The sequence below is a fragment of the Orcinus orca genome, chromosome 20, assembly GCF_937001465.1.
Source record: "Orcinus orca chromosome 20, mOrcOrc1.1, whole genome shotgun sequence".
Lineage (NCBI taxonomy): Eukaryota > Metazoa > Chordata > Mammalia > Artiodactyla > Delphinidae > Orcinus > Orcinus orca.
In genome coordinates this window covers 27,465,995-27,487,716 of record NC_064578.1, presented here as the reverse complement: position 1 = coordinate 27,487,716, position 21,722 = coordinate 27,465,995, and the positions used below count along the sequence as shown (strand labels likewise).

The window sequence follows — 21,722 nt, the reverse complement described above, 5'->3', positions numbered from 1 at the left end:
CCCTGCTCCCCAGCCTGTACCCCACAGGAGGTGACTGGGGGAGGAGAGGTCGGACAGGCTAAGAAAAACTTCAAGGAGTAGATGGTACAGATACCCAGCTCCCTAAAGACATCTATACATTCAATGTGATCCCAATAAAAATACCAAATTATTTTTGGAGTTAGATTAGATAGTTTTAGTTTCATCTAAAAAAAACAACAACAACAAAAAAAACATGAGTCTGGAGAGTTGATGGGACGGAGGCAAGGCAGGAAGGAGGGAGATGCTCAAGCAAGTGGGGTTGAGGGGGAAGCCCCGCGTGTGGTAGGACAAGCACAACCCACCTGGCTGGGCCCGGAGGGCTGCTGAGGCGCCGGCTTCTCTCTGGAAAGGGAACAGGGCCTTAGCCTCTTCTGCGGGCTCATACTTCCCAGGTCTGGACCCTGCTCAGAAGTGGCCACACCCCCTCTGCCCTCACTGGGGGAGCCATGATCCACGTAGGACTGTGCCACGTGTCAGATGGCCCAACGCCGCTGCTCTTGTCTCTGTTGGCTTGTCTGCAGTGGCTGAGATTGGACAGGAATGCGGGGAAAGCCCTAGACTTTCAAAGAGGCCAGATCCACCAGGCAGGCTCCTTAGCAAGGGTGCCGTGTTCTCCTTGCAGGACGCTGGGCTCTGAGCGCTGACCCTGGTGCTGAACAAACCTTTCTTGGGAGCACGAGGGTCAGATTAGATAAGAAGGACCCCCACCCCGCCAGGCTGGCTGCAGACTTCTGACATCCGAACCAAAGATCCGTCATTGCTCCCCGAGGGCTAAGTGCCTTGAACCGGTCACTCGGCAGCACAGCCTGGGATTGTCCCAGTGATGTCAAGAGACCAAAGACCTGCCTGTGAAATAACTTGGAAACTGGGACACATGCTCCCCAGAAAGAGAGAGTTGGACTCTAGCGTGAATAAAAGGAACTGTTTTACAGGGCTGGAGCGGGAGCCCAGATGGAGTGCTAAAGCCCAGGCACGAGAGAGATTGAGACAAGTCCATCACCGGTAAGAGTGAGACTCCATGAGAAGTGCTTCTGTACTCTGCCCCCGGAACAATGTCAGCCATTATTGGTCCACTCACTGAATTCTACCAGTATGTAGAATATGGCCCACTGTGTGCCAGGGGGTATGCTTCAGACAAAGACTGAAAGGCCTTTGTCCCGTGGAACTTACATTCCAGTGGGGATGGGGGTAAGGGGATACGGGTAGGAGACGGGCAACGAACAGCAGGCAGAATAAGTAAGTCAGTGGTATAGTATGTTTGAGGGTGGTAAGTATTACAGCAAAAAGAAAAAGAAAAAATAGAGCAGAGGAAGAGGTGGGGGTGGGTTGCAGTTTTAAATAGGGTAGACCTCACTGAAAAGCGACATTTAAGTAAAATTTGAAGGAGGTGAAGGAACAAAGCACGCAGGTATCCAGGGAAAGAACATGCCAGCGTTAGCAGGGTAGGGATGGGTGCAGCGCACACGAGGCCTTGTAGCTGCTGTGGGGTCCTTGGTGTCTCCTCTGAGTGCGATGGAAAGCCATGGGGATGCTCTGATCAGAGGACACTCACGTTCCCTGTGGCAGCTGTGCTGACAGTAGATTGTAGGGAGCAAGGATGGAGGTGGGGAGACGGCAGGAGGCAGTGTAGGAATCCAGGGGAGAGATGACAGGCTCTGGATGGATTCTGGAGTCAGAGCCAGGCGATCACCGGACAGATGGGAAGTGAGGGGGTGAGAGAAAGAGGCGTCAAGGATGGCAGCCAGGTTTCTGGCCAAGTAACCGGACGGAAGGGGCTGGCACAGCACAGAGGAGGAGCAGGTGTGGGAGTGAACGGGAATGGGGAATTCAGTTTTGGACTTGGCGGTTTGCGACATCTGTTTGACACGTTGAGTAGGCAGCTGACACACAAGTCTGGAGTTGGCGGGAGGAATTTGGGAGTCATTGGCATAGAGATGATATTTAAAGTCAGGAACACGTACTATTTGCCAGAGATAGGCGCTAAGGCAGTTGACGCGAACTCAAAACTTCTAATGCAGTTACTATTATTATTTACACTTTATAGATGTGGAACCTAGGCTCAGAGGGAAATGACTTGCTTGAAATCCCCCAACTTGCTGATGGCAGAGCTGAATTCAAACCCGGGTTACCTGACTGTGTTTGTTCCCAGCCCCTCGGCTCCACATTGACCCCCTTGCTTAATCCGTCATGGCATGCCAGATATGAGAAATGGGTAGAAAGTGGGTAATCTAGAAAAGCAGAGGATAGGAGATGCAAACCCAGGCACAGAATATAAGGTGAACCCTGGGGATCCCTGAGATGAGACTGACTAGGGAGGGATGGACCAGATTGACAGTAGGGCTTAAAGACTGGCCTGAAGAGTTTCTAGTGGAGGCAGAAGGAAGCAGGGAGCCATCAATGGTTCTTGGGGGGGGGCAGTAGCCCTTGAGAAAGACCTATCAGACATAAGCATGCAGGTGGGTGGCGTCTAGAGGACCAGAGAGGAGGAAATAGGATTGGAAATTGTTGATACAGTCTGGGTGTGAAGGATTCGTGTGGAGCCAGTGGGAATGAAGAGGAAGTGAGAAAGCTGAGCGTTGCCTGACGACATCGCTGAGCAGAGTCTGTGCCTGATGCAATGTGGGGGCTGGAGGCGAGGAATGAGTCGAGGGCAAAGTTTCAGACCAGTGAGGCAGATGGGGAGGTAGGGAATGATATTGGCTTGAACAGAAAAAAGGGAAGTTGGTAAAAAGGGAACTTGGTTCTGCCTTTCTGGTCCTTGAGGCTGAGTGAACCGTGAGGGGACAGCTTTCTTCCTCTCTGGAGCTCAGTCCAGTGTGGGTGACAGACCTGCACAGAGCCGTCTAGACCGCAAGGCAGAGAGAGCTAAGGCATCTGACAGTGCAGGCAAGAGGAAGCCAGAGGATGGGGTGGAGTCCAGGGGTGTGTGTTTGATCTGTTGCTGGCAGAGGCTGGGGACAGAGATTGAGGAAGCATCCATCCCAAGATCAAAGGCCTGAGTGGAGACATCAGGGAGGGAGAAAGGGTTGCTTCAGGTGAAAACACACCCTAGGACAGAGCCCCGGGCATGCTTCTGCCACAGGCTAGCTCTGTGCCCTTGGAACAGTTTCTTTTTCTTTTTTTTTTAAATTAATTAATTTTCTAAACATCTTTATTGGAGTATAATTGCTTTACAATGGTGTGTTAGTTTCTGCTGTATAACAAAGTGAATCAGCTATACATAAACATATATCCCCATATCTCCTCCCTCTTGCATCTCCCTCCCACCCTCCCTATCCCACCCCTCTAGGTGGTCAGAAAGCACCGAGCTGATCTCCCTGTGCTATGTGGCTGCTTCCCACTAGCTATCTATTTTACATTTGGTAGTGTACATACGTCCATTCCACTCTCTCACTTCATCCCAGCTTACCCTTCCCTGCCCCTCCGTGTCCTCAAGTCTATTCTCTATGTCTGCATCTTTATTCCTGTCCGGCCCCTAGGTTCTTCAGAACGATTTTTTTTTTTTTAGATTCTATATATATATTTGTTAGCATATGGTATTTGTTTTTCTCTTTCTGAAATGGACCAGTTTCTTAACCACCGTGGTTGGCCCCAGTTTCCTCATCTGTAGAATGTAGATAATAATAGCTCTTACCTCCTAGGGCTGTTGTGAGGACAAAGCAAACCCGTCCATTAATCCATGCGTCCCCTCCCCCATAAACATAACTGCTAAGAACCTCGCCCAACCTGTGGTGAGAGCTCAGGGATGTTACTGAGAGGAGCCTACAGAGAGCCCAGGCAGGAACCATGTGTCAAATCCCATGGGGAGGAATGTCAAGAAGGGAAGTGGGTTCTCGGTGATGACAAGGAGACTCATCAGACCAGCTGGGGATGAAGAACTTTACATACATCATCTCAGTTCATTTTCCCAGTAATACCGTGAGGGAGAGTCTACCAACCTTCCCCTTTTTACAAATGGGGACAGTGAGGTTCATAGTCTTGTTCTTGGGTCACACAACCAGGGACAGATAGATGAAGGACTGGGGCTGTAGATAATGCTTCCAGAGCACCTGCTGGTAACCACTGCCCCACACTGCCCTCTGTGAGGGGATGGGAAGTTCAAGGAGTGGCCATGGAAGGGGGGGATGTTGAGAGGCCCAGAGAGAGTCGCTTCCGCAGAGTGTCAGTGCCAGAAGCCACAGTCTAAGAATTAAATCACACGTGGGTCGAGAGGAAATTGGTAATGGGAGGTGTAGACCACACATAGGAGAAGTTTGGTGCTGAATAAAAGGGGGAAATAGGAGGACAGTGTGCTGGGGTTTAGGAGAGAGGGGAGTTGGGGGCAAGGAGAGGTTTTATGGAAGCAGAGAAATGGGATCATGTCGTGAGCAGAGGGGAAGGGGACCATGGGGCAGGAGACTGTGAGAAGCCAGGACGTGGCAGCGTAATGGAAGGAAGAAGGCCCTTCTGGGACGAAGAAGGGATGAGATCAAAGCCACAGTTGAAGAAATTTAGGTTTGGCAAGAGGCAGGAAATGGCCACAACCCACAAGGAAGCTGTGAACTAGATGGAAACAGAATCAAAGAGTGCCTTGGTTGGGTTCCTCCACCTCATCCATGACAGAAGGATTCAGGTGTATCTCATGAACTGGTGGGACACACTAGATCAAAAATCACTTGTCCTTGGGACTTCCCTGGTGGTGCAGTGGTTAAGAATCCGCCTGCCAATGCAGGGGACACAGGTTCGAGCCCTGGTCCGGGAAGATCCCACATGCCGCGGAGCAACTAAGCCCGTGCGCCACAACTGCTGAGCCTGCACTCTAGAGCCCGCGAGCCACAACTACTGAGCCCATGTGCCTAGAGCCCGTGCTCTGCAGCAAGAGAAGCCACCACAATGAGAAGCCCGCGCACCACAACGAAGAGTAGCCCCAGCTCGCTGCAACTAGAGAAAAAAGCCCACACTCAGCGACAGAGACCCAATACAGCCAAAAAAAAAAAAAAGTCGCTTGTTCTGAGGTGAAGGAACCACTAGGATAGAATGGAAGCTGGGCCCAAGCTGTACTTCAGAAATGTGTTAGGTGTCCATCCATCCATCCACACATCCATGTGTCAATTCACCCATCCATGCATCCACTCACCCAGCCACACATCCATCCATCCATCCCTCATTCGTCCACCCATTCACCCATCCACCCAACCATCCACCTCTTCATCCATTCAATAAACATATCTTATAGAGTACTTACTGGGTGCTAGTCCTGGAGGTACAAGCTGAAGGAAGCCCCGTAACACAGGGAGATCAGCTCGGTGCTTTGTGACCACCTAGAGGGGTGGGATAGGGAGGGTGGGAGGGAGACGCAAGAGGGAGGGGATATGGGGATATATGTATACGTATAGCTGATTCACTTTATTATACAGCAGAAACTAACACAACAATGTAAAGCAATTATACTCCAATAAAGATGTTAAAAAAAAAAAAAGAGAGATCCTGTTTTCAAGGAGTTCACAGCAATAAACCAGCCATCACAATGCAATGGAAAGAAAGTGTAGTGGGAAAGTCAGTGACTTATGAGGACACAAAGGGAAATTGGAGCTGAAGGAAGGAAGTGAGAGTTTAAGCTGTGATCTGAAGGAGGGTAGGGTGTGGGGTGTGGGGAGCAGAGAGAGTGTTCTAGATGGGAAGCAGGGGACAGGCTGTGCAAAGGCTTGAGTAGTGTCAGTGAGAGCCTGGCATTTTCAAGGAACTGAAGAAACATCGATGTGGCTGGAAAAAAGTGACATGGTAGGTGGCAGGGCTGAGCACAAAAGTTGAGGCTGAGAGGGCTTCCCCGGTGGCACAGTGGTTGAGAGCCCACCTGCCGATGCAGGGGACGCGGGTTCGTGCCGTGGTCCGGGAAGATCCAACATGCCGCGGAGCGGCTGGGCCCGTGAGCCATGGCCACTGAGCCTGCGCATCCGGAGCCTGTGTTCCGCAAGGGGAGAGGCCACAACAGTGAGAGGCCAGCGTACCGCGAAAAAAAAAAAAAGTTGAGGCTGAGAAGTCGGTGGGAATCTGGACCTCATCCTGAGGGTAATGAAGGGTTTTGCAAGGGGAGAGCCTTGCTGAGGTTTGTGTTTAGGGAAGATCACTGGGCTTTAGAGAAGATGGACTGGAGGGCAAGGCTGGGAGTGGGGAGATGAGTGTGGGACCGTGGCCCAGCAGAGAGATGCAGGGGTGGCCATGTGGATGGTGAGAAGGAGGTGGATTCAAGACATGTCTATGTGGCCGACTCAGTAGGAGGGGAGTGGGGGAAGACCCCAGGGCAGGGATGACCCTTGCGTTTCTGACCTGAGGAACCAAGCAGACCCACAACCTGTCAGGAACAACCTGTCAGGACATCAGTGCATCAGTGAGTACATCAGGCCCTCAGGGCAGGGGAGTGGGACATATCTTGGGATTGGAGGATGGAGATAACTTTGGGGACCTGCACACCTCAGCCCCCATGGGCAGGGCAGGGCAGGACGAATCTGGCTTCAGCTGCCAGAGGATGGAGCTGAGTAGACAAAACACTCCATCTCCTGCAGGAGACCCTGGGCCTCAGCTGACATGGGTGTGACCCACGGTGACAACTTTGCTGCCCCAGTGACAACTGTGCAATTTGAAGATGATAAAGAGCTTCCACACCCCAGCAACCCGGTCCCTGCTCGGTGACTTGGGGCTAAGTTTTGGGGTGTGTGACAGCAGCATCCCCGGTTCCCACCCAGCCCGTGGTAGAGCCAGGGGTGGGCCAGGAACCCTCCCTCCCTCCCTCCTTCACCTGAAAGGAACCCGGAATCAGGCTGGTCCAGCTCCTTCAAGCTAAATCTGGGGTGGGGCATGTTGACCCCTCTAGCTGGTTTTACCCTCGAGGGACTCCTCGTGGCAGCAGTGTCAGGGCTGGGGCAGGAGGGGTGGCAGGGTGTCTGGGCGGCTTGGGGCAGAGGTGTTGAGACCTCTGGAAGCTTCGCCACTTCCTCCCGCTCCGATGCAATTCCCCTTTGATGCTGTTCTCTTAACAGGCCTGTATCTGGCCTGCTTCTCTGCCTGTGCCGGCCCCCTCCCTCCATCTGGAGCGCCCCCTCCCCTGCGGCCCCTCTCGGCTTCCCTCCCTCTCCCTCTTCCAGGGCGCATTCCTGATCCCCCTGACAGACCTTCGAGTCCACATAGCACCATAAAGGCCTTTTGAGACCCTTATCACAGGCCCACCCTCCAGGACACTCATCCGGAAGGTCCCTTGGAGTTTGTTTCGCAGCTGGGAGAACCAAAGAGGAATAAGTGGGTTAATCCCTGGTGAGGAAAGCACCTCAAAAATGTCCCTGGTCTCCTCTGTCTCTTGCAAGTTAGGCTGAGAGATGCACTCATCCCTCCCGGCCCCGGTTCCTACGCCGTGTCACCAACCTGCCTTTCCGTCCTGTACTCACTCAGTCAAGGCTCGTTGCGAGCTGCTGTATGGCAGGCACTGTGCTTGGCGCTGGGGACACACACGATGGTAAAGAAGGCAGACATGCTCCTGTCGCCACGGAGTTTACTGTCCCGGTGTCACATCCAGGCCATCTTCCCCACTAGGGTTCCCTGCTGTTTCCCCCATTTATCTCTGCACCTTTGCTCCGTGCTCCCCTCATGTGAAATGCCCACCCCTCCTCTTGGTATGAGTCCTCCCACCTGCCCGGCCCAGCTCACTGGCTGCAGCCTCCTTGTGGCCTCCAAGGTGGCCAACCTCTCCCCGCACCCAGGCCCTGCAGCCCTTTACCTCACCTGCACATTCCCCTGTGAGGCCAGGCCTTGTTTCTCCATGCTCACTTCCTGCGAACTCCCCCAAGGGCAAGGGTGACATCTGGCCTCTGCCCGCCCCATAGCCCCTGGCACAGTGCTGGGCACATGGCAGGGGCTCCCTGACACATTTGCTGCTCTGTTCCCCGTCCCCAGCTAGGCAGGCTGCGCCAGCCCAGAGCTAGTCCAGAACCCTCTGCTCCTGTTCTTATAACCTGTTCCCTAGAAGGGACAGGGGAACTTGGGTTCTTCCACAGAAAAGTTCTGAGTCTGTGGCAAAACAAGGGAAACTCAAAACCCACTCAGGGAGTTTCCCCAGCAGTGGGTGCTGGGGCGGCCTCACTGTTAATTGCTAATCATTGTCGTAACAGTTTACTGTTGTCCAACAGAGAAGAGCCCCTGTGGGAGGCGGAGTGTCCACAAGACAGGGGGCAGAAGCCACTAGGCAGAGGGCATGGGGAGCAGAGAGGATGCAGAGACTTCCATCCAGGAGGGGCTGCATCAGCAGACATGCCCCCTCTGCGTCCTCCAGGACACAGGCCCTCCCTGAGCACCTCTGGGCTTTTGTGTTTCCTTTCTGTCTCCAGGCCAGAGCTTCCCCTCCCAGCCAGGGTGGCTGAGGGCACCAGCACCCCTTCCCCAGCTGGGCCTGTTTTCTTCTGACTCAGCAGGAGGGGGGCTGCCGGGCACTCCTCTGTGGGAGGTACAGGTTGCCCCCTCATCTGTAGGAAGCTGGCGCCAAAGATGTGCACAGACAGGAAGATGACACTCCCCTCCCCTCTGCTCCACTGAATGTGCAAATGGAAACCTGCCCCGGGGATAGAAGGAACGCCAGCAGGACAGGCTGGGGGCAGAAAACCCTCCTGGGCTGTGGCTTGAGGAGTGGGTGGGGTTAGGGGTCTCTGGCAGGCGATGTGACCTTAAGAGAAGCAGACAAATTGTCCTCCACTAAGGGAGGACCCCATCTTTCTCAGACCTACAGTCTTGGTGGGGCCTCCTGAGTCCCCCTACAGGAAATGAAACTGAGGTCCAGAGAGGGTCTGCAAGCTTCCTGAGGTCACACAGCAAGGACACGACAGAGCATTCCACCCACAGGGTGGTCCTGCCATGGACAGGAGGACTCCCCCAACCAGGAACTGAAGCAGCCCAGCCTGTGGGAGGTGGCCCTGGGGGAGGAGGAAGAGCACGTGGCCTCCTCCTATGATCTAGTCCAGTGTCATGGTTTCCTTTCACAGGTGAGCTGTGAGGGCTGATGAGGTTATAGTCTGAGCACTGTTCCAGGTTTTAACAAACAGTGCCTGATTTTAACCTACCCTACAAAGCTGAAGTAATCAAAACAGTATGGTACTGCACAAAAACACATAGATCAATAGAACAGAATAGAGAGCCCAGAAATAAGCCCACACTTATATGGGCAATTAATCTGCAACAAAGGAGGTAAGAATACACAATGGGGAAAAGACAGCCTCTTCAATAAATGGTGTTGGGAAAGCTGAACGACTACATGCAAAAAAAGTCAAACTGGACTACTTTCTCACATCCTATACAAAAATAAGCTCAAAATGGATTAAAGACTTAAATGTAAGACTTAAAACCATAAAACTCCTAGAAGAGAACATAGGCTCAGTTCACGCTCTCATGAACTGAGAAATAACCAGTATTGGCATATAACCTGTACTTTTTATCTGTGTGCGTAGATTACATTTTTAATGTACAGTTTTATAAAATATACCATATATACTGTTTAAAAAAAATAAAAAAGAGAACATAGGTAGTACAGTCTTTGATGCTGGTCTCAGTAATATTGTTTTTGGATAGGTCTCCTCAGGCAAGGATAACAAAATCAAAAATAAACAAATAGAACTACATCAAACTGAAAAGCTTTGGCACAGCAAAGGAAACTGTCAACAAAACAAAAAGGCAGTCTACTGAATGGGAGATTATATTTGCAAATGACATATCTGATAAGGGGTTAACACCCAAAATATACAAAGAACTCATACAACTCAACATCAAAAACACGAACAAACAAACAAAAACCAACCTGATTAAAAAATGGGTAGAGCAACTGAATGGACATTTTTCCAAAGGAGACATACAAATGGCCAACCGGCACATGAAAACGATGCTCAGCGTCACTAATCATCAGGGAAATGCAAATCAAAACCACATGAGCTATCACCTCACAGCTCAGAACGGTTATAATCAACAAGACAACAAGTAACAAGTATCGGTGAGGGTGTGAAGGAAAGGGAAGCCTTGTGCACTGTTGGTGGGAATGTAAGTGGGTGCAGCTACTGTGGAAAACATTATGGAGGTTCTTCAAATAATTAAAAATAAAACTACCATGGAATCCAACAAATCTACTCCTGGGTATTTATCTAAAGAAAACAAAAACGCTAATTTGAAAAGATATATGCACCCCTATGCTTATTGCGGCATTATTCATAACAGCCAAGATATGGAAGCAACCTAAGTGCCCATCAATAGATGAATGGATAAAGAAGATGTGGTGTATATATACATATAAAAAAGAATGAAATAAAAAAGAATGATATCTTGCCATTTGTGACAACATGGATGGACCTAGAAGGTATTATACCAAGCGAAATAAGTCAGATAGCGAAAGACAAACACCGTATATTTCACTCACATGTGGAATCCAAAAAACAAATGAACAGAGTAAAACAGAAACAGACTCATAGACACAGAGAACAAACAGGACCTGCAGGACACCCATGCAGGTGAGAGCAGATCAGAGGCAGCAGGAGGAAGGGACACTGGGCAAGGAGGAGTGGGGGCCCTGAGACTACAGCAGCTGGCCACACACATTATTCCTACACCCCACTTATTCCTACAAAGATGCGAGAGGCCGGCAGCAATAGGATTTTTTTTTTTTTTTTTTTTTTTTTGCTGTACGCGGGCCTCTCACCACTGTGGCCTCTCCCGCCGCGGAGCACAGGCTCCGGACGCGCAGGCTCAGCGGCCATGGCTCATGGGCCCAGCCGCTCCGTGACATGTGGGATCTTCCCGGACCGCTGCACGAACCCGCGTTCCCTGCATCGGCAGGCGGACTCTCAACCACTGCGCCACCAGGGAAGCCCCAGCAATAGGATTTTGAGGGAGGCGTTCAAAGGAAAATGATGGAGATGAGGATGCGGATGCCCCAGGACTTGGGGCTCAGCTTCTGAGGAACAAAGTACTTGCATATCTCACACTGCAAATGTTGTGAGGCAGTGACTGTGGTTGTGTTTTGACAGTGGAAAAGGAAGAATTCTCACAAGTATTTGTTAGAGTCTATTTTAGTAATGGGTCTTATATACAATGAGAGGATCAGCATAAAGGCAGGAGAACTGGTTCCCAGAGCAGGTGAAAAAGGAGATTTTTATACTCAGTTGGGAAAGGAAGACTGAGATAAGACTGCTACTTTACAAATAAAGCTGGTTAGCGCCCTGTGTGGTGACATGGTGACACAGCTGCAGTCTTCGGGGTTATCTTAATGGGGTGATCTTCATAGTTGGCTGCACGTTCACTCTCACTTCATAAAACGCTGGGCCTGGTCAGCTCCGTGTTAGTCAAACCAAGTTCCACCCCCGAAGTGGTCAGAGGACAGTCAGAGCCTTCCTAGAAAACACTCTGTCGCGGCCTTAATTGTGGTCACAGATTACCAGCTTGCCAGCTAGCAAGTGCTGGATATTTTTTCTTGTGCAAAGATGAGGACACTGAGTCCCAGGAAAGTGTGTTCACACCCCAGACCTCCACTTTCTCATCTGCAGAATGGGGTAGTGACAGCACCTGTCTCCAGGTGTGCTTGAGGGCTGAAGGGGCAGCGGTAGCAAAGGCTCAGCCCAGAGCCTGGCCCAGAGTCAACATTTGGTGATTCGGGGCTGGTCTGAGTGTGAGCACACACGGATGCACACACATGCAGACACACACATACATGCACAGACTCCCCAAACACATGCAGATACACACATGCACACACACAGAGATCTCACACACACAAATATGCACACATACAGACACACACTCACAGGCACACACACAGACATGCATACACAAACCCTCCCAAACATACACAGACACGTGAACAGACAGACACACAAACTCAAAGGGCCCCCCAAAGCACACACAGGACCTCATGCACACAATCGTGCATGCACTGACACACACAGACACACACAGACACATGTGCAGACCCCTCACATACGCCCTACACAGAAATACAATTACAGACCCTTCCCAACCACACAGACACACACATGCAGAAATACACACACACACACGGATCCACCCCGATATCACAGACACACACAGGCACACCAACACACATGCAGATATGCACACACAGACTCGGCTCCAGACACACACGCACACACACACACACACACGTGCAGACCCTCACAGAGCCTCCGCCACAACCACAGCCATAGCCATGCACATGCCCTCCCCACGCAGACAGCCGCAGACACACCTGCTGCTGCTTTGTTTCCCCCGCAGCTCGAGGAGCCAATGTGGGCCGGGAGTGCTGCCTGCAGTACTTCAAAGGAGCCATTCCTTTCAGGAAGCTGGTGAGGTGGTACCGGACCTCAGGGGACTGTCCCAGGGATGCCATCGTGTGAGTCTGCCTGTCCCCACCCTGCCCCTGTCCTGGGAGCTGAGTGTGGGAGAAGGCAGAGCCTGGAGCTCCCAGAAGGGCCACTGGGGAGCAGAGAGGAGAGAGCAGGGCCTTCGTCCCTTGACCCCCTGGTCCCGCTCCTCAGGGCAGCCCCCGTACCCGACACTGCGAGCCCCCAAAGGGCCCCAGGCTGTGAGGTCTAAGCTCTTCATTGATTTATGGGGAAACTGAGGCCCTGAGAGAGATGGGACAGCCCCATATCACACGGGCAGTCAGCGGCCCATGTGGTCACTTCGCAGGCCCTGGGCTTGAGCCCTGAGCACTGGGCCCCTCCCGGGCACCCCTCGTTCCCAGGCCTAGGTGGGTACAGGCGGTCTGAGGACGGGGGCGGGCAAAGTCGTGCGGCCCCGGCTCCCTGGGAGGGCCAGGCCTGGCAGGGACCCTGGGAGGGTCAGGAATCACCGAGGACAGAGCCGGGTGTCTCAGAGCTGCCGCTGATGCCCTGGGTGACTTCAGACAAGTTTCTGCCCCTCTTGCGGGCTCAGGGTCCTCGTCAGTGCAGGGCGAGGCTGGTCCCGGGGCTCTGGAAGGCCTTCCTGCCCTGAGTGCCCGCGCGGTTTTCTCCCTCTGTGTAGGCTGGTGACTCTCCACGGCAGATCCATCTGTTCAGACCCCAAGGACGGGTGGGTGAAGAAGGCAGTCAAGTACTTGCAAAACACCACGAAGTCATGTGACCTGGCCGCCCAGCCGGCCTGACTTCTCCCTGGCCCATCTGGAGTCTTCCCGCCTCCACGTTCACTACCCCAACCCCGAGCTCCCTGGGTCCAGTGGAGGCCTTACAAGGACAAAGAGGCCCCTGTCCCCTTCTCTGATTAAAGTTTTTCTCCCCCAGTCTGGGTCAGTGTGTTCTGTCCACTCTGGCCTGTCGCCCTGGAAGGGCCGGCAGAGAACATCTAGTCTCACCCTGTCCAGGTCGGAGAGGGAAAATGAGGCTTCGAGTGTGCAGACCACCTTAAAGAGGGGAGGCCTGGGCAGGGGTAGGGCTGAGGGGGGTCTGTGGGGCGAGCAGGGCAGGGGTGACAAGAGGCCAGCAGGTTCTCCCCTCTGCTGCACGCAGGCAGGAGGGGGACCTGGGAAGGGCCGTCTGGATTCTCTCCCATCTTATCTGCCCATGGAGCCCTCCCAGGCCTGCCCCATTCTCCTCCGTGACACCCCAGCTGATGCGGAGCTGAGGACACGCTTCGCCTTACGCATTTGATCCAATTCCACAAATGGTTCTAGAATTCTTCCGCAGGCCAGGGTTCTGTCAAGTGCTGGGGAGCTCCCTGGCCCGGAGGCTCCCGCAGCCCCTTCCCCATCTCACCCACCTCCCAGCCCCCACCCACCCTCGAGCCCAGCCAGCCCCGCCCGGACGATCTTTGCAAGACCAGCTCCACCTGCGCCCAGCTCCCTCTCCCGGCTCCAACCCCAGGCCGCCTCCCAGGGCCGAGCTGCTCCACCTCATCCGGAGCCTCACCCCAGAGCCCGCTCATCCCCACTGCCCCCAGCCCTCGCCTCCCGCCCCAGCCTGGCCCCGTGGTTCCTGCCGACCTGAAGTGTGAGCCCTGCCCTACCAGGTGACATCTCACCCAGCCTCAGCCCAAGCCAGCCTCCAGGAAGCTGTCCCTGAGAACAGCTACCCCCATTCTCTCTCTTGCTCTGATTCCTCCCGCTTTCAGGGACTCTGGGGCAGCCCGAGGGGGTTGTTCTCCCGTCGACTCCTGTGTGGGTCTGTAGTCCTGACTCGTCCGTTAGGCTGGGAGCTCAGTGAGTCTCACTGGGGACCCCATAGTGCTCAGAAGGATGTGGACCAGGACCCATCCCCAGACCCCTCTGTCGAGGCGCAGCTCAGGACTGGAGCCGTGGGGGGCTGGGGGAAGTTAGGGTCTTCGGATTCTAGTTCTGCCTCACCCTCCTGACCAGCTGTAGGCTGTGGCTTCTCTCTCTGGGACTAAGTCTGGGAGCAGGCGCAATGGGTCCTTCTCTCCTAGGATTCTGTGACCTGTGTTGTTTGGCGGGGCTGCAATTGAGTTATTTTCAGGTAAAGCTTATGCCTTCTGCTGCTCCCCTGTGGCCAGTTGTCTTATTGCAGGGCAGATGTCAGAGCCAAGCCCACTTTCGAAGAGGGACAAGAAGAAAACAGCAGCAGTACTGCTACTACTACTACTAAGGCTGATGATGGTGATGAACTGTGAACTGCTCTGTGACCCCAGGGTCTCCTCAGCCACAGGTGGGCTCTTTCCCTGCCCTGGTCCCAAGGAGTATCCCTTGAACAGCTGCCTTGGATCCAGAGTCCTTGGGGCAGCCTAGTCTGAATTCTTTGTGGAAAAATGTCGTCTGGATACATGGGGTGAGGGGTGAGAAAAAGGTGATCTCAGAATAGGGGGAGGCAAGGAGGAGCCCCTGGGACAGCAAAGGAGAACAAGGGCTGGGGCCCAGATCCCTCGCCCTGCCAGAAAGACACTCAGAGAACATGCATGTAATCCAGTGCATTGAAAACTTGCCTTAAAAGAATCAAAACCTTTTTTTCCTAGTGAAATATGAAAGTGAAAGTGAAATATTCCTCAGAGGCCCATATTGTGAACTCGGATAAGTGGAGGACGATGAGGAGGTAAGGGGTTACCAGGGGGAGGCCCTGAGAGTGACCGAGCAGGGGGTTGGCTTAAAGGTCCCTCAGTGGGGGAGAGGTGGAGCCAGGACTGGCAACAAAATGCAGGATTCAGAATCCAAGTGTCTACTAGCGGAGTCAGGGTGCAATGTGGGTGGGGCAAGATGCAGGAGATGGGACCAGCTACCATGTTCCCCTGGGAAGAAGCCATTTTAAGGACTCGTGACTGGGAGACTCCCCATGACAGGCTAGTAGGGAGATAGGAAGAAAGAGGACAGGGCAGGAACCAGAGAACACAGAACGGTAGGGAGGGGCGCTGGTCTCTCATTGTTCCTTCCGTCTGAAAAGAGCTTCGCCTCCTCCACATCTGAAATCCAGTCCCCCTTTAGAGCTCAGCTCAAATGCTGCCTCCCTCAGGAAGCCCTCCCTGGTCTCCTTGGTTGCAGTTGATGCCCCACTCTGTGTCCTCCATGAGCTCCCTGCTCTCACCTCAGCTTTACCACATTGTCCCCGGTAAATGTAGTTACTTGCATGTTTGACTCGATGATGAGCTCCTTGGGGCAGGTATTTGAATCAGGCAACTCGGTACTTACTGACTCATTTATAAGGGGGGAAAAGTGCTTTGTGCATAGTGGAAATTTGACATATATATTTTCATCAACAAGCCCCTGGGTGAATCCCATGACGGGCACGTCAAGAAAGAAGCTCCCAGAGGAGCGGTGCCCTGATAACATAACTGGGCTTCAAGCCCGGCATTGAAGTGGAATTTTGAATTGCGCTGCTCTTCGGTTTCCCACCAGAGGGCGCTCCAGCTCCCAATAAAGATTGAGCCTGATTGATGTCCCTGACCACCAGGTCCCTGGCCTCAGTGCTGTCCCCAGGGGCTGGGGTCACCTACATCCGACTGTAGCTGCTCAGGGCCTAGGGTCAGAGTGTCTGCGGTTGGCCAGCCCTTCTCCTAAGGGAGCAGAGGCAAGGAAACCACCAACGACGCTGCCAGGGGTTAGCGAGATGAAGAGGAAGAAGGAAAACCACTGCTGGGAATTGCAGGGCCACTAATTCCAGATGCAACGTGGGCAGTGCTGAGAGCAGTGCGCCAGGGGTGTTCTCACCGTGTCTTCTTAGATTCTGTATTTGTCTACTTGGCATCCATTCATCACAAGTTACACCTCCCCTGTGATCCAGCTTTCGAAGGCATGCAAAAATCATATTGCAAACTCTCCAACCAATCCTGAATCCCCCAACCACTTCCTTTATATAACTCACTCCCCAAATGAATATTTCCCCAAATCACCCAGGGCCGGGTACCAGACAATGAGGGACAGCACCCACGCCCCAAAGCCCGCTGGAATGACTCCCACAGGCCAATCCTCAATTGCTGACCCTGCCCTGCCTTGCTTTTTCTACAGAAACCCAATAAGGGTTGTGGCCTCGGCTTTCCCCTTGCGTCTCCTTCTGCCCTGCGTGGTGTGGCATGGCCCCTTCTCTTGGGAAATGTAAGTAATAAATTCTTCTTTGGTGGCATTCAGTCACCTACATACATTTAAATCCCATGGGTTCATTTTATTTATTTATTTATTTATTTATTTTTATTGACATACAGTTGATTTACAATGTTGAGTTAATTTCTGCTGTACAGCAAAGTGACTCAGTTATACATATACATACATTCTTTTTTATATTCTTTTCCATTATGGTTTATCCCAGGACATTGAATATAGTTCCCTGTGCTATACAGCAGGACCTTGTTGTCCATCCATTCTTTATGTAATAGTTTGCATCTACTAACCCCAAACTCGCAATCCATCCCTCCCCCATGCCCCCTCTCCCTTGACAACCACAAGTCTGTTCTCTATGCCTGTTTCTGCTTCGTAGATAGGTTCATTTTTGTCATATTTTAGATTCCACATATAAGTGACATCATGTGGTATTTGTCTGGCTTACTTCACTTAGTATGATAATCTCTAGTTGCATCCATGTTGCTGCAAATGGCCTTATTTCATTTTTTTTAAATTAATTAATTAATTTAATTTTGGCTGTGTTGGGTCTTTGTTGCGCGCACGGGCTTCCTCTAGTTGCGGCGAGCGGAGGCTGCTCTTCGTTGTGGTGCGTGGGCCCCTCATTGCGGTGGCTTCTCTTGTTGCGGAGCACAGTCTCTAGGTGCACAGGCTTCAATAGATGTGGCATGCGGGCTCAGTAGTTGTGGCTCATGGACTCTAGAGCGCAGGCTCAGTAGTTGTGACGCACAGGCTTAGTTGCTCCATGGCATGTGGGATCTTCCCAGACTGGGGCTCGAACCCGTGTCCCCTGCAGTGGCAGGCGGATTCTTAACCACTGCACCACCAGGGAAACCCCTTATTTCATTCTTTTTTGTGGCTGAGTAGTATTCCATTGTATATATGTACCACATCTTCTTCACCCATTCATCTGTCGATGGACATTTAGGTTGTTTCCATGTCTTAGCTATTGTAAATAGTGCTGCTATGAATATAGGGGTGCATGTACCTTTCTGAATTATAGTTTTTTCCAGATACATGCCCACGAGTAGGATTGCTGGATCATACGGTAATTCTATTTTCAGTTTTCTGAGGAGCCTCCATACTGTTTTCCATAGTGGCTGCACCATGGGTACATTTTAACAGAAGAGGGTCAGGGACCTGTTCTGTCTCGGCTTTGCCACTGACTGGTTGTGGGGTTTTTTTGCGGTACGCGGGCCTCTCACTCTTGTGGCCTCTCCCATTGCAGAGCACAGGCTCCGGACGCGCAGGCTCAGCGGCCATGGCTCACGGGCCCAGCCGCTCCGCGGCATGTGGGATCTTCCCGGACCGGGGCTCGAACCCGTGTCCCCTGCATTGGCAGGCGGACTCTCAACCACAGCGCCACCAGGGAAGCCCTGGCTGTGGGTTTTTGACACGATCGCTTCACCTTCCTGGGCCTGTTTCTCCATGAAATGATGAAATCGAACCCTTCTCTAACCTGCTTTAGGGTGTAGCCAGTTAGAGAATGGGGCTTAGTCTGCTGCTGTCCTGCCTCTCACATTGCCCTTAGGGGAGCAGAGTCTTCGAAAACCTGCAGTTTCCCCATAATTGAATTGCCATGACCCCTTCTCCAAAACCACCACGCACACTGCAGGGATGAGACACTCAGACACGCAAAGGGGCTGGGGCCTTGTTGAGAAGTAAGCCTTAAAAGGACGTGTTCAGCACATGGACACACCCGTTTATAGCAGCGCTATTCACCAAAGCCAAAGGTGGAAACAGCCCAAGTGTCCATCAGTGGATGGATGGATAAATAGTGTATATCCACACAACAGAATATTATTCTGCCATAGAAAAGAGTGAAGTACTGGTACTTGCTACAATGTGGATGAGCTTTGAACACATGCTGAGAGAAGCCAGACACAAAAGGTCACATATTGTGTGATTCCATTTACGTGGAACGCTCAGAAGAGGCAAATCCATAGAGACAGAATGCAGGTCGGTTGTCACCAGAGGCAGGGGCATAGGGCAGCCTGCTAAAAGGGTACACGGTTTCCTTTGGGGGTGATGAAAATGTTTGGAACTAGACAGAATCAGTTGTTGCACAACCTTGTGAATACACTGAATGCCACTGAATTTTTCACTTTAAAATGGTTAATGTTATGTTATGCAAATTTCACCTCAAAAAAAAGAAAAGGGACGCATTTCATACAAGCTCTTTTCTGCAGAGTAACAATATAAACGTAGGCACAGGTGTGATATATGACCTCAGGATGGAGAACACCTCTGAGGAGGGTAGGGAGGGGAAAGGGATGACACAGCTGTGACATTTCACCTATTAAATAGAGTGATCTGAATCAAAATATGGCAAACCCGGTTGTCTGTTGTATTATATCTGTAGTTCTCTGTATCTGAAATCTGTCATAATATAAAAGAAAGAAAAGTTTAATTAATTGTTTAAAAAAAGAGAGAGAAAGAGAAAAGAAGGAAGGGAGGGAGGGGCTTCTGAGCACTTCTGAGCCCAGCTGGGTCTAAATGTAGCTTTCAGATCATCACAGGGCTTTGCAGAGGTAAAGGCCTCTTATGCTGGATGGTGGTGAACAGACCACAAGTTGACCACCCAGAAGTGACAAAAGAAGGTGAGGTCTGAGGCCACTAAGGTTGGAGTGGAGCGTTCAGTCCCCACTGTGTAGCGAGAGGGGTGAAGGGCTGCCTGCAGAGCTGCACTGTCCCTACCCCGCAAGTCTGTCACTGCAACGGGACAGCAAGGAAGCAGAGAAAGACTGAAGGAGCAGAGAGGATAACACAAACAAGCACAAACTAGAAACATTTCTGGACTCAAAACAACCATGTTTGTTCTGCTTGTTTACAGAGAGTATCACACGGCTTTCACGGTAAGGGACCCTAAGCATTAACAAGGCCCCCTTGCGATGCTCAGCCCTCTGCATGCGCGGGTTCTGGGACTAGAAATGCTAGCAAACAAAAGTATTACGTTTAGTATTGAACGTTCTGTATCTTTTTTTGTTTTCATCAATCTATGGATCAACTCTTGCTTTATTTCTGGAAAAGGTCTTGAATTACATCTTTAAGTAATTCATTCTGATTCCTTATTGGTGTTTCTTCTACCTTCTGTGCCTAATCATTTTCCCACTGATCCTTTCTCCCTCTTTATTTCCATTTCATTTGGTTGGTCTTTTATTCCTGTCCCTGTTTTTAGCCCTGTCCATTCTCCTAGTGTTATTTCCAATATTGACTTCATATCTAGGATGTTATTTTTTTCACTTCTTGCCTCGGCTCTGCCAGTGCACGTTTCCATCACGGCTCTCTCTCTCTCTCTCTCTGCCTCATTCATCATTTCCTTGAGCTCTTGTATCTCTTTGATATATTTTATACATTTGTGTAATTTGTAGTAAAAATTTTGGTCACAGGCAATGTTTATCTGCTCAGTGGCAATGTTCTCTGTTCCTGTTACTGTTGTTATTATTATCATTTGTGTTGGTTCGTTTTATAATTTTGAATGAGACGTTAACTGGGCCAAATATTTCCTGGAGGTTCCTGTCAGGGAGGCATGGGACTTTGTTCCAGGCTAGTGGGCATTTTCCTTAAGACCCAGAGTTTTATGTGTGGGTTTCCCTGGTTTTTTAAAAATGAAATTTCTTATCAATACAAAATACATAATGTATGGGGCTTCCCTGGTGGCGCAGTGGTTGAGAGTCCGCCTGCCGATGCAGGGGACACGGGTTCCTGCCCCGGTCCAGGAAGATCCCACATGCCGCGGAGCGGCTGGGCCTGTGAGCCATGGCCGCTGAGCCTGCGCGTCCACAGCCTGTGCTCCACAACGGGAGAGGCCACAACAGTGACAGGCCCGCGTACCACAAAAAAAACAAAACAACATAATGTATATGTAAGGTAGACAAACCAATAAAAAATAAACACCTGTATACCCACCATCCAGCTTACAAATAGAACCTTCCTGCTGCTCTGAAGTCCCCATCCCCCTCCCTGTTGTCCTCCTCCCATCAGCCTCCGGAGACATCTACGCTCCTGAATTGAGTGTTCATCATTCTCCTTGATTTTCTTTCATTTGTCACATGTGTGTATATACATACTACATATGCACGTATGCACACATCCCTAACAATATGTTGATGCATCTTGTATGTTTTTAAACTCTTGAACTTTATGTAAATGTAACGTATCTCATACACATGCTCTCCCGTGACTTGCTTTTGCGGCTCCCTGTTCTCTGAGATTCTTCCACGCTGATGTGCACAGACAGCTACAACTCATCATTTTCCCCCATGTGACGACCAACCCCTTCACCCATCCTCTTGGTAATGGCCACTTGGATTATTTCCAGATTCTTGCTATTACAAACAGTGCTGCTTTAAACATTTTTTAGCTTGTCTTCTGGTGCATGTGTCGAAGAATTTCTCCAGGACAGTGGCTCTCAACTTTGGAGGCACTTACCTGGGAAAGCTTTGCCGAAATGCTGACACCTGCAGCCCTATTCCAAAAGATTGACTTAATTGGTCTTTGGAAAGGAGGGATCCCAGGCAATGGTGTTTCTGTTGTTTTCTGGGGAGGGGGAAGCTACCCAGGTGATTCTAATGCATGGCTAGTGCATGTATCTTTTTGAATTAGTGTTTTTGGTTTTTTGGGTATATACCCAGGAGAATTGCTGGGTCATATGGTAATTATATTTTTAGTTTTTTGAGAAACCTCCACACTGTTTCCCACAGTGGCTGCACCAATTTATATCCCTGCCAACAGTGTTTGAGGGTTCCATGAGGGACTTTTTTTTTTTTTTTTTTTTTGCGGTACGCGGGCCTCTCACTGTCGTGGCCTCTCCCGTTGCGGAGCACAGGCTCCGGACCCACAGGCTCAGCGGCCTTGGCTCACGGGCCCAGCTGCTCCGCAGCATGTGGGGTCCTCCCGGACCGGGGCACGAACCCGTGTCCCCTGCATTGGCAGGCGGACTCTCAACCACTGCGCCACCAGGGAAGCCCTACATGAGGGACTTTTAACTACATCTGCAAATCCCTTCACGTCTGCCACACAAGGTAGTCTAATCACAGTAGTGATGTCCCATCATACTCACAGGTCCTGCTCAAACTCAAGGGCAGGGCATTATACAAAAGTGTGAGGCATTGGGGTGTCATCTTAGAACTCAGCCTACCACAGGGGCTTC

At 51.3% G+C, this 21,722-nt stretch overlaps 1 protein-coding gene across 1 annotated transcript; it reads left to right on the top strand.

Moving 5' to 3' along the window:
• The first annotated feature begins 4,406 nt into the window (after positions 1-4,406).
• CCL17 (C-C motif chemokine ligand 17) lies at positions 4,407-13,290 on the top strand. The gene is made up of 5 exons (XM_033419306.2): positions 4,407-4,421; positions 8,904-9,023; positions 10,511-10,532; positions 12,289-12,406; positions 13,042-13,290. The coding sequence occupies exons 1-5, from the start codon at positions 4,407-4,409 to the stop codon at positions 13,160-13,162; spliced, it is 396 nt and encodes a 131-aa protein (XP_033275197.1). The 3' UTR covers positions 13,163-13,290.
• The last annotated feature ends 8,432 nt before the right edge of the window (positions 13,291-21,722 follow it).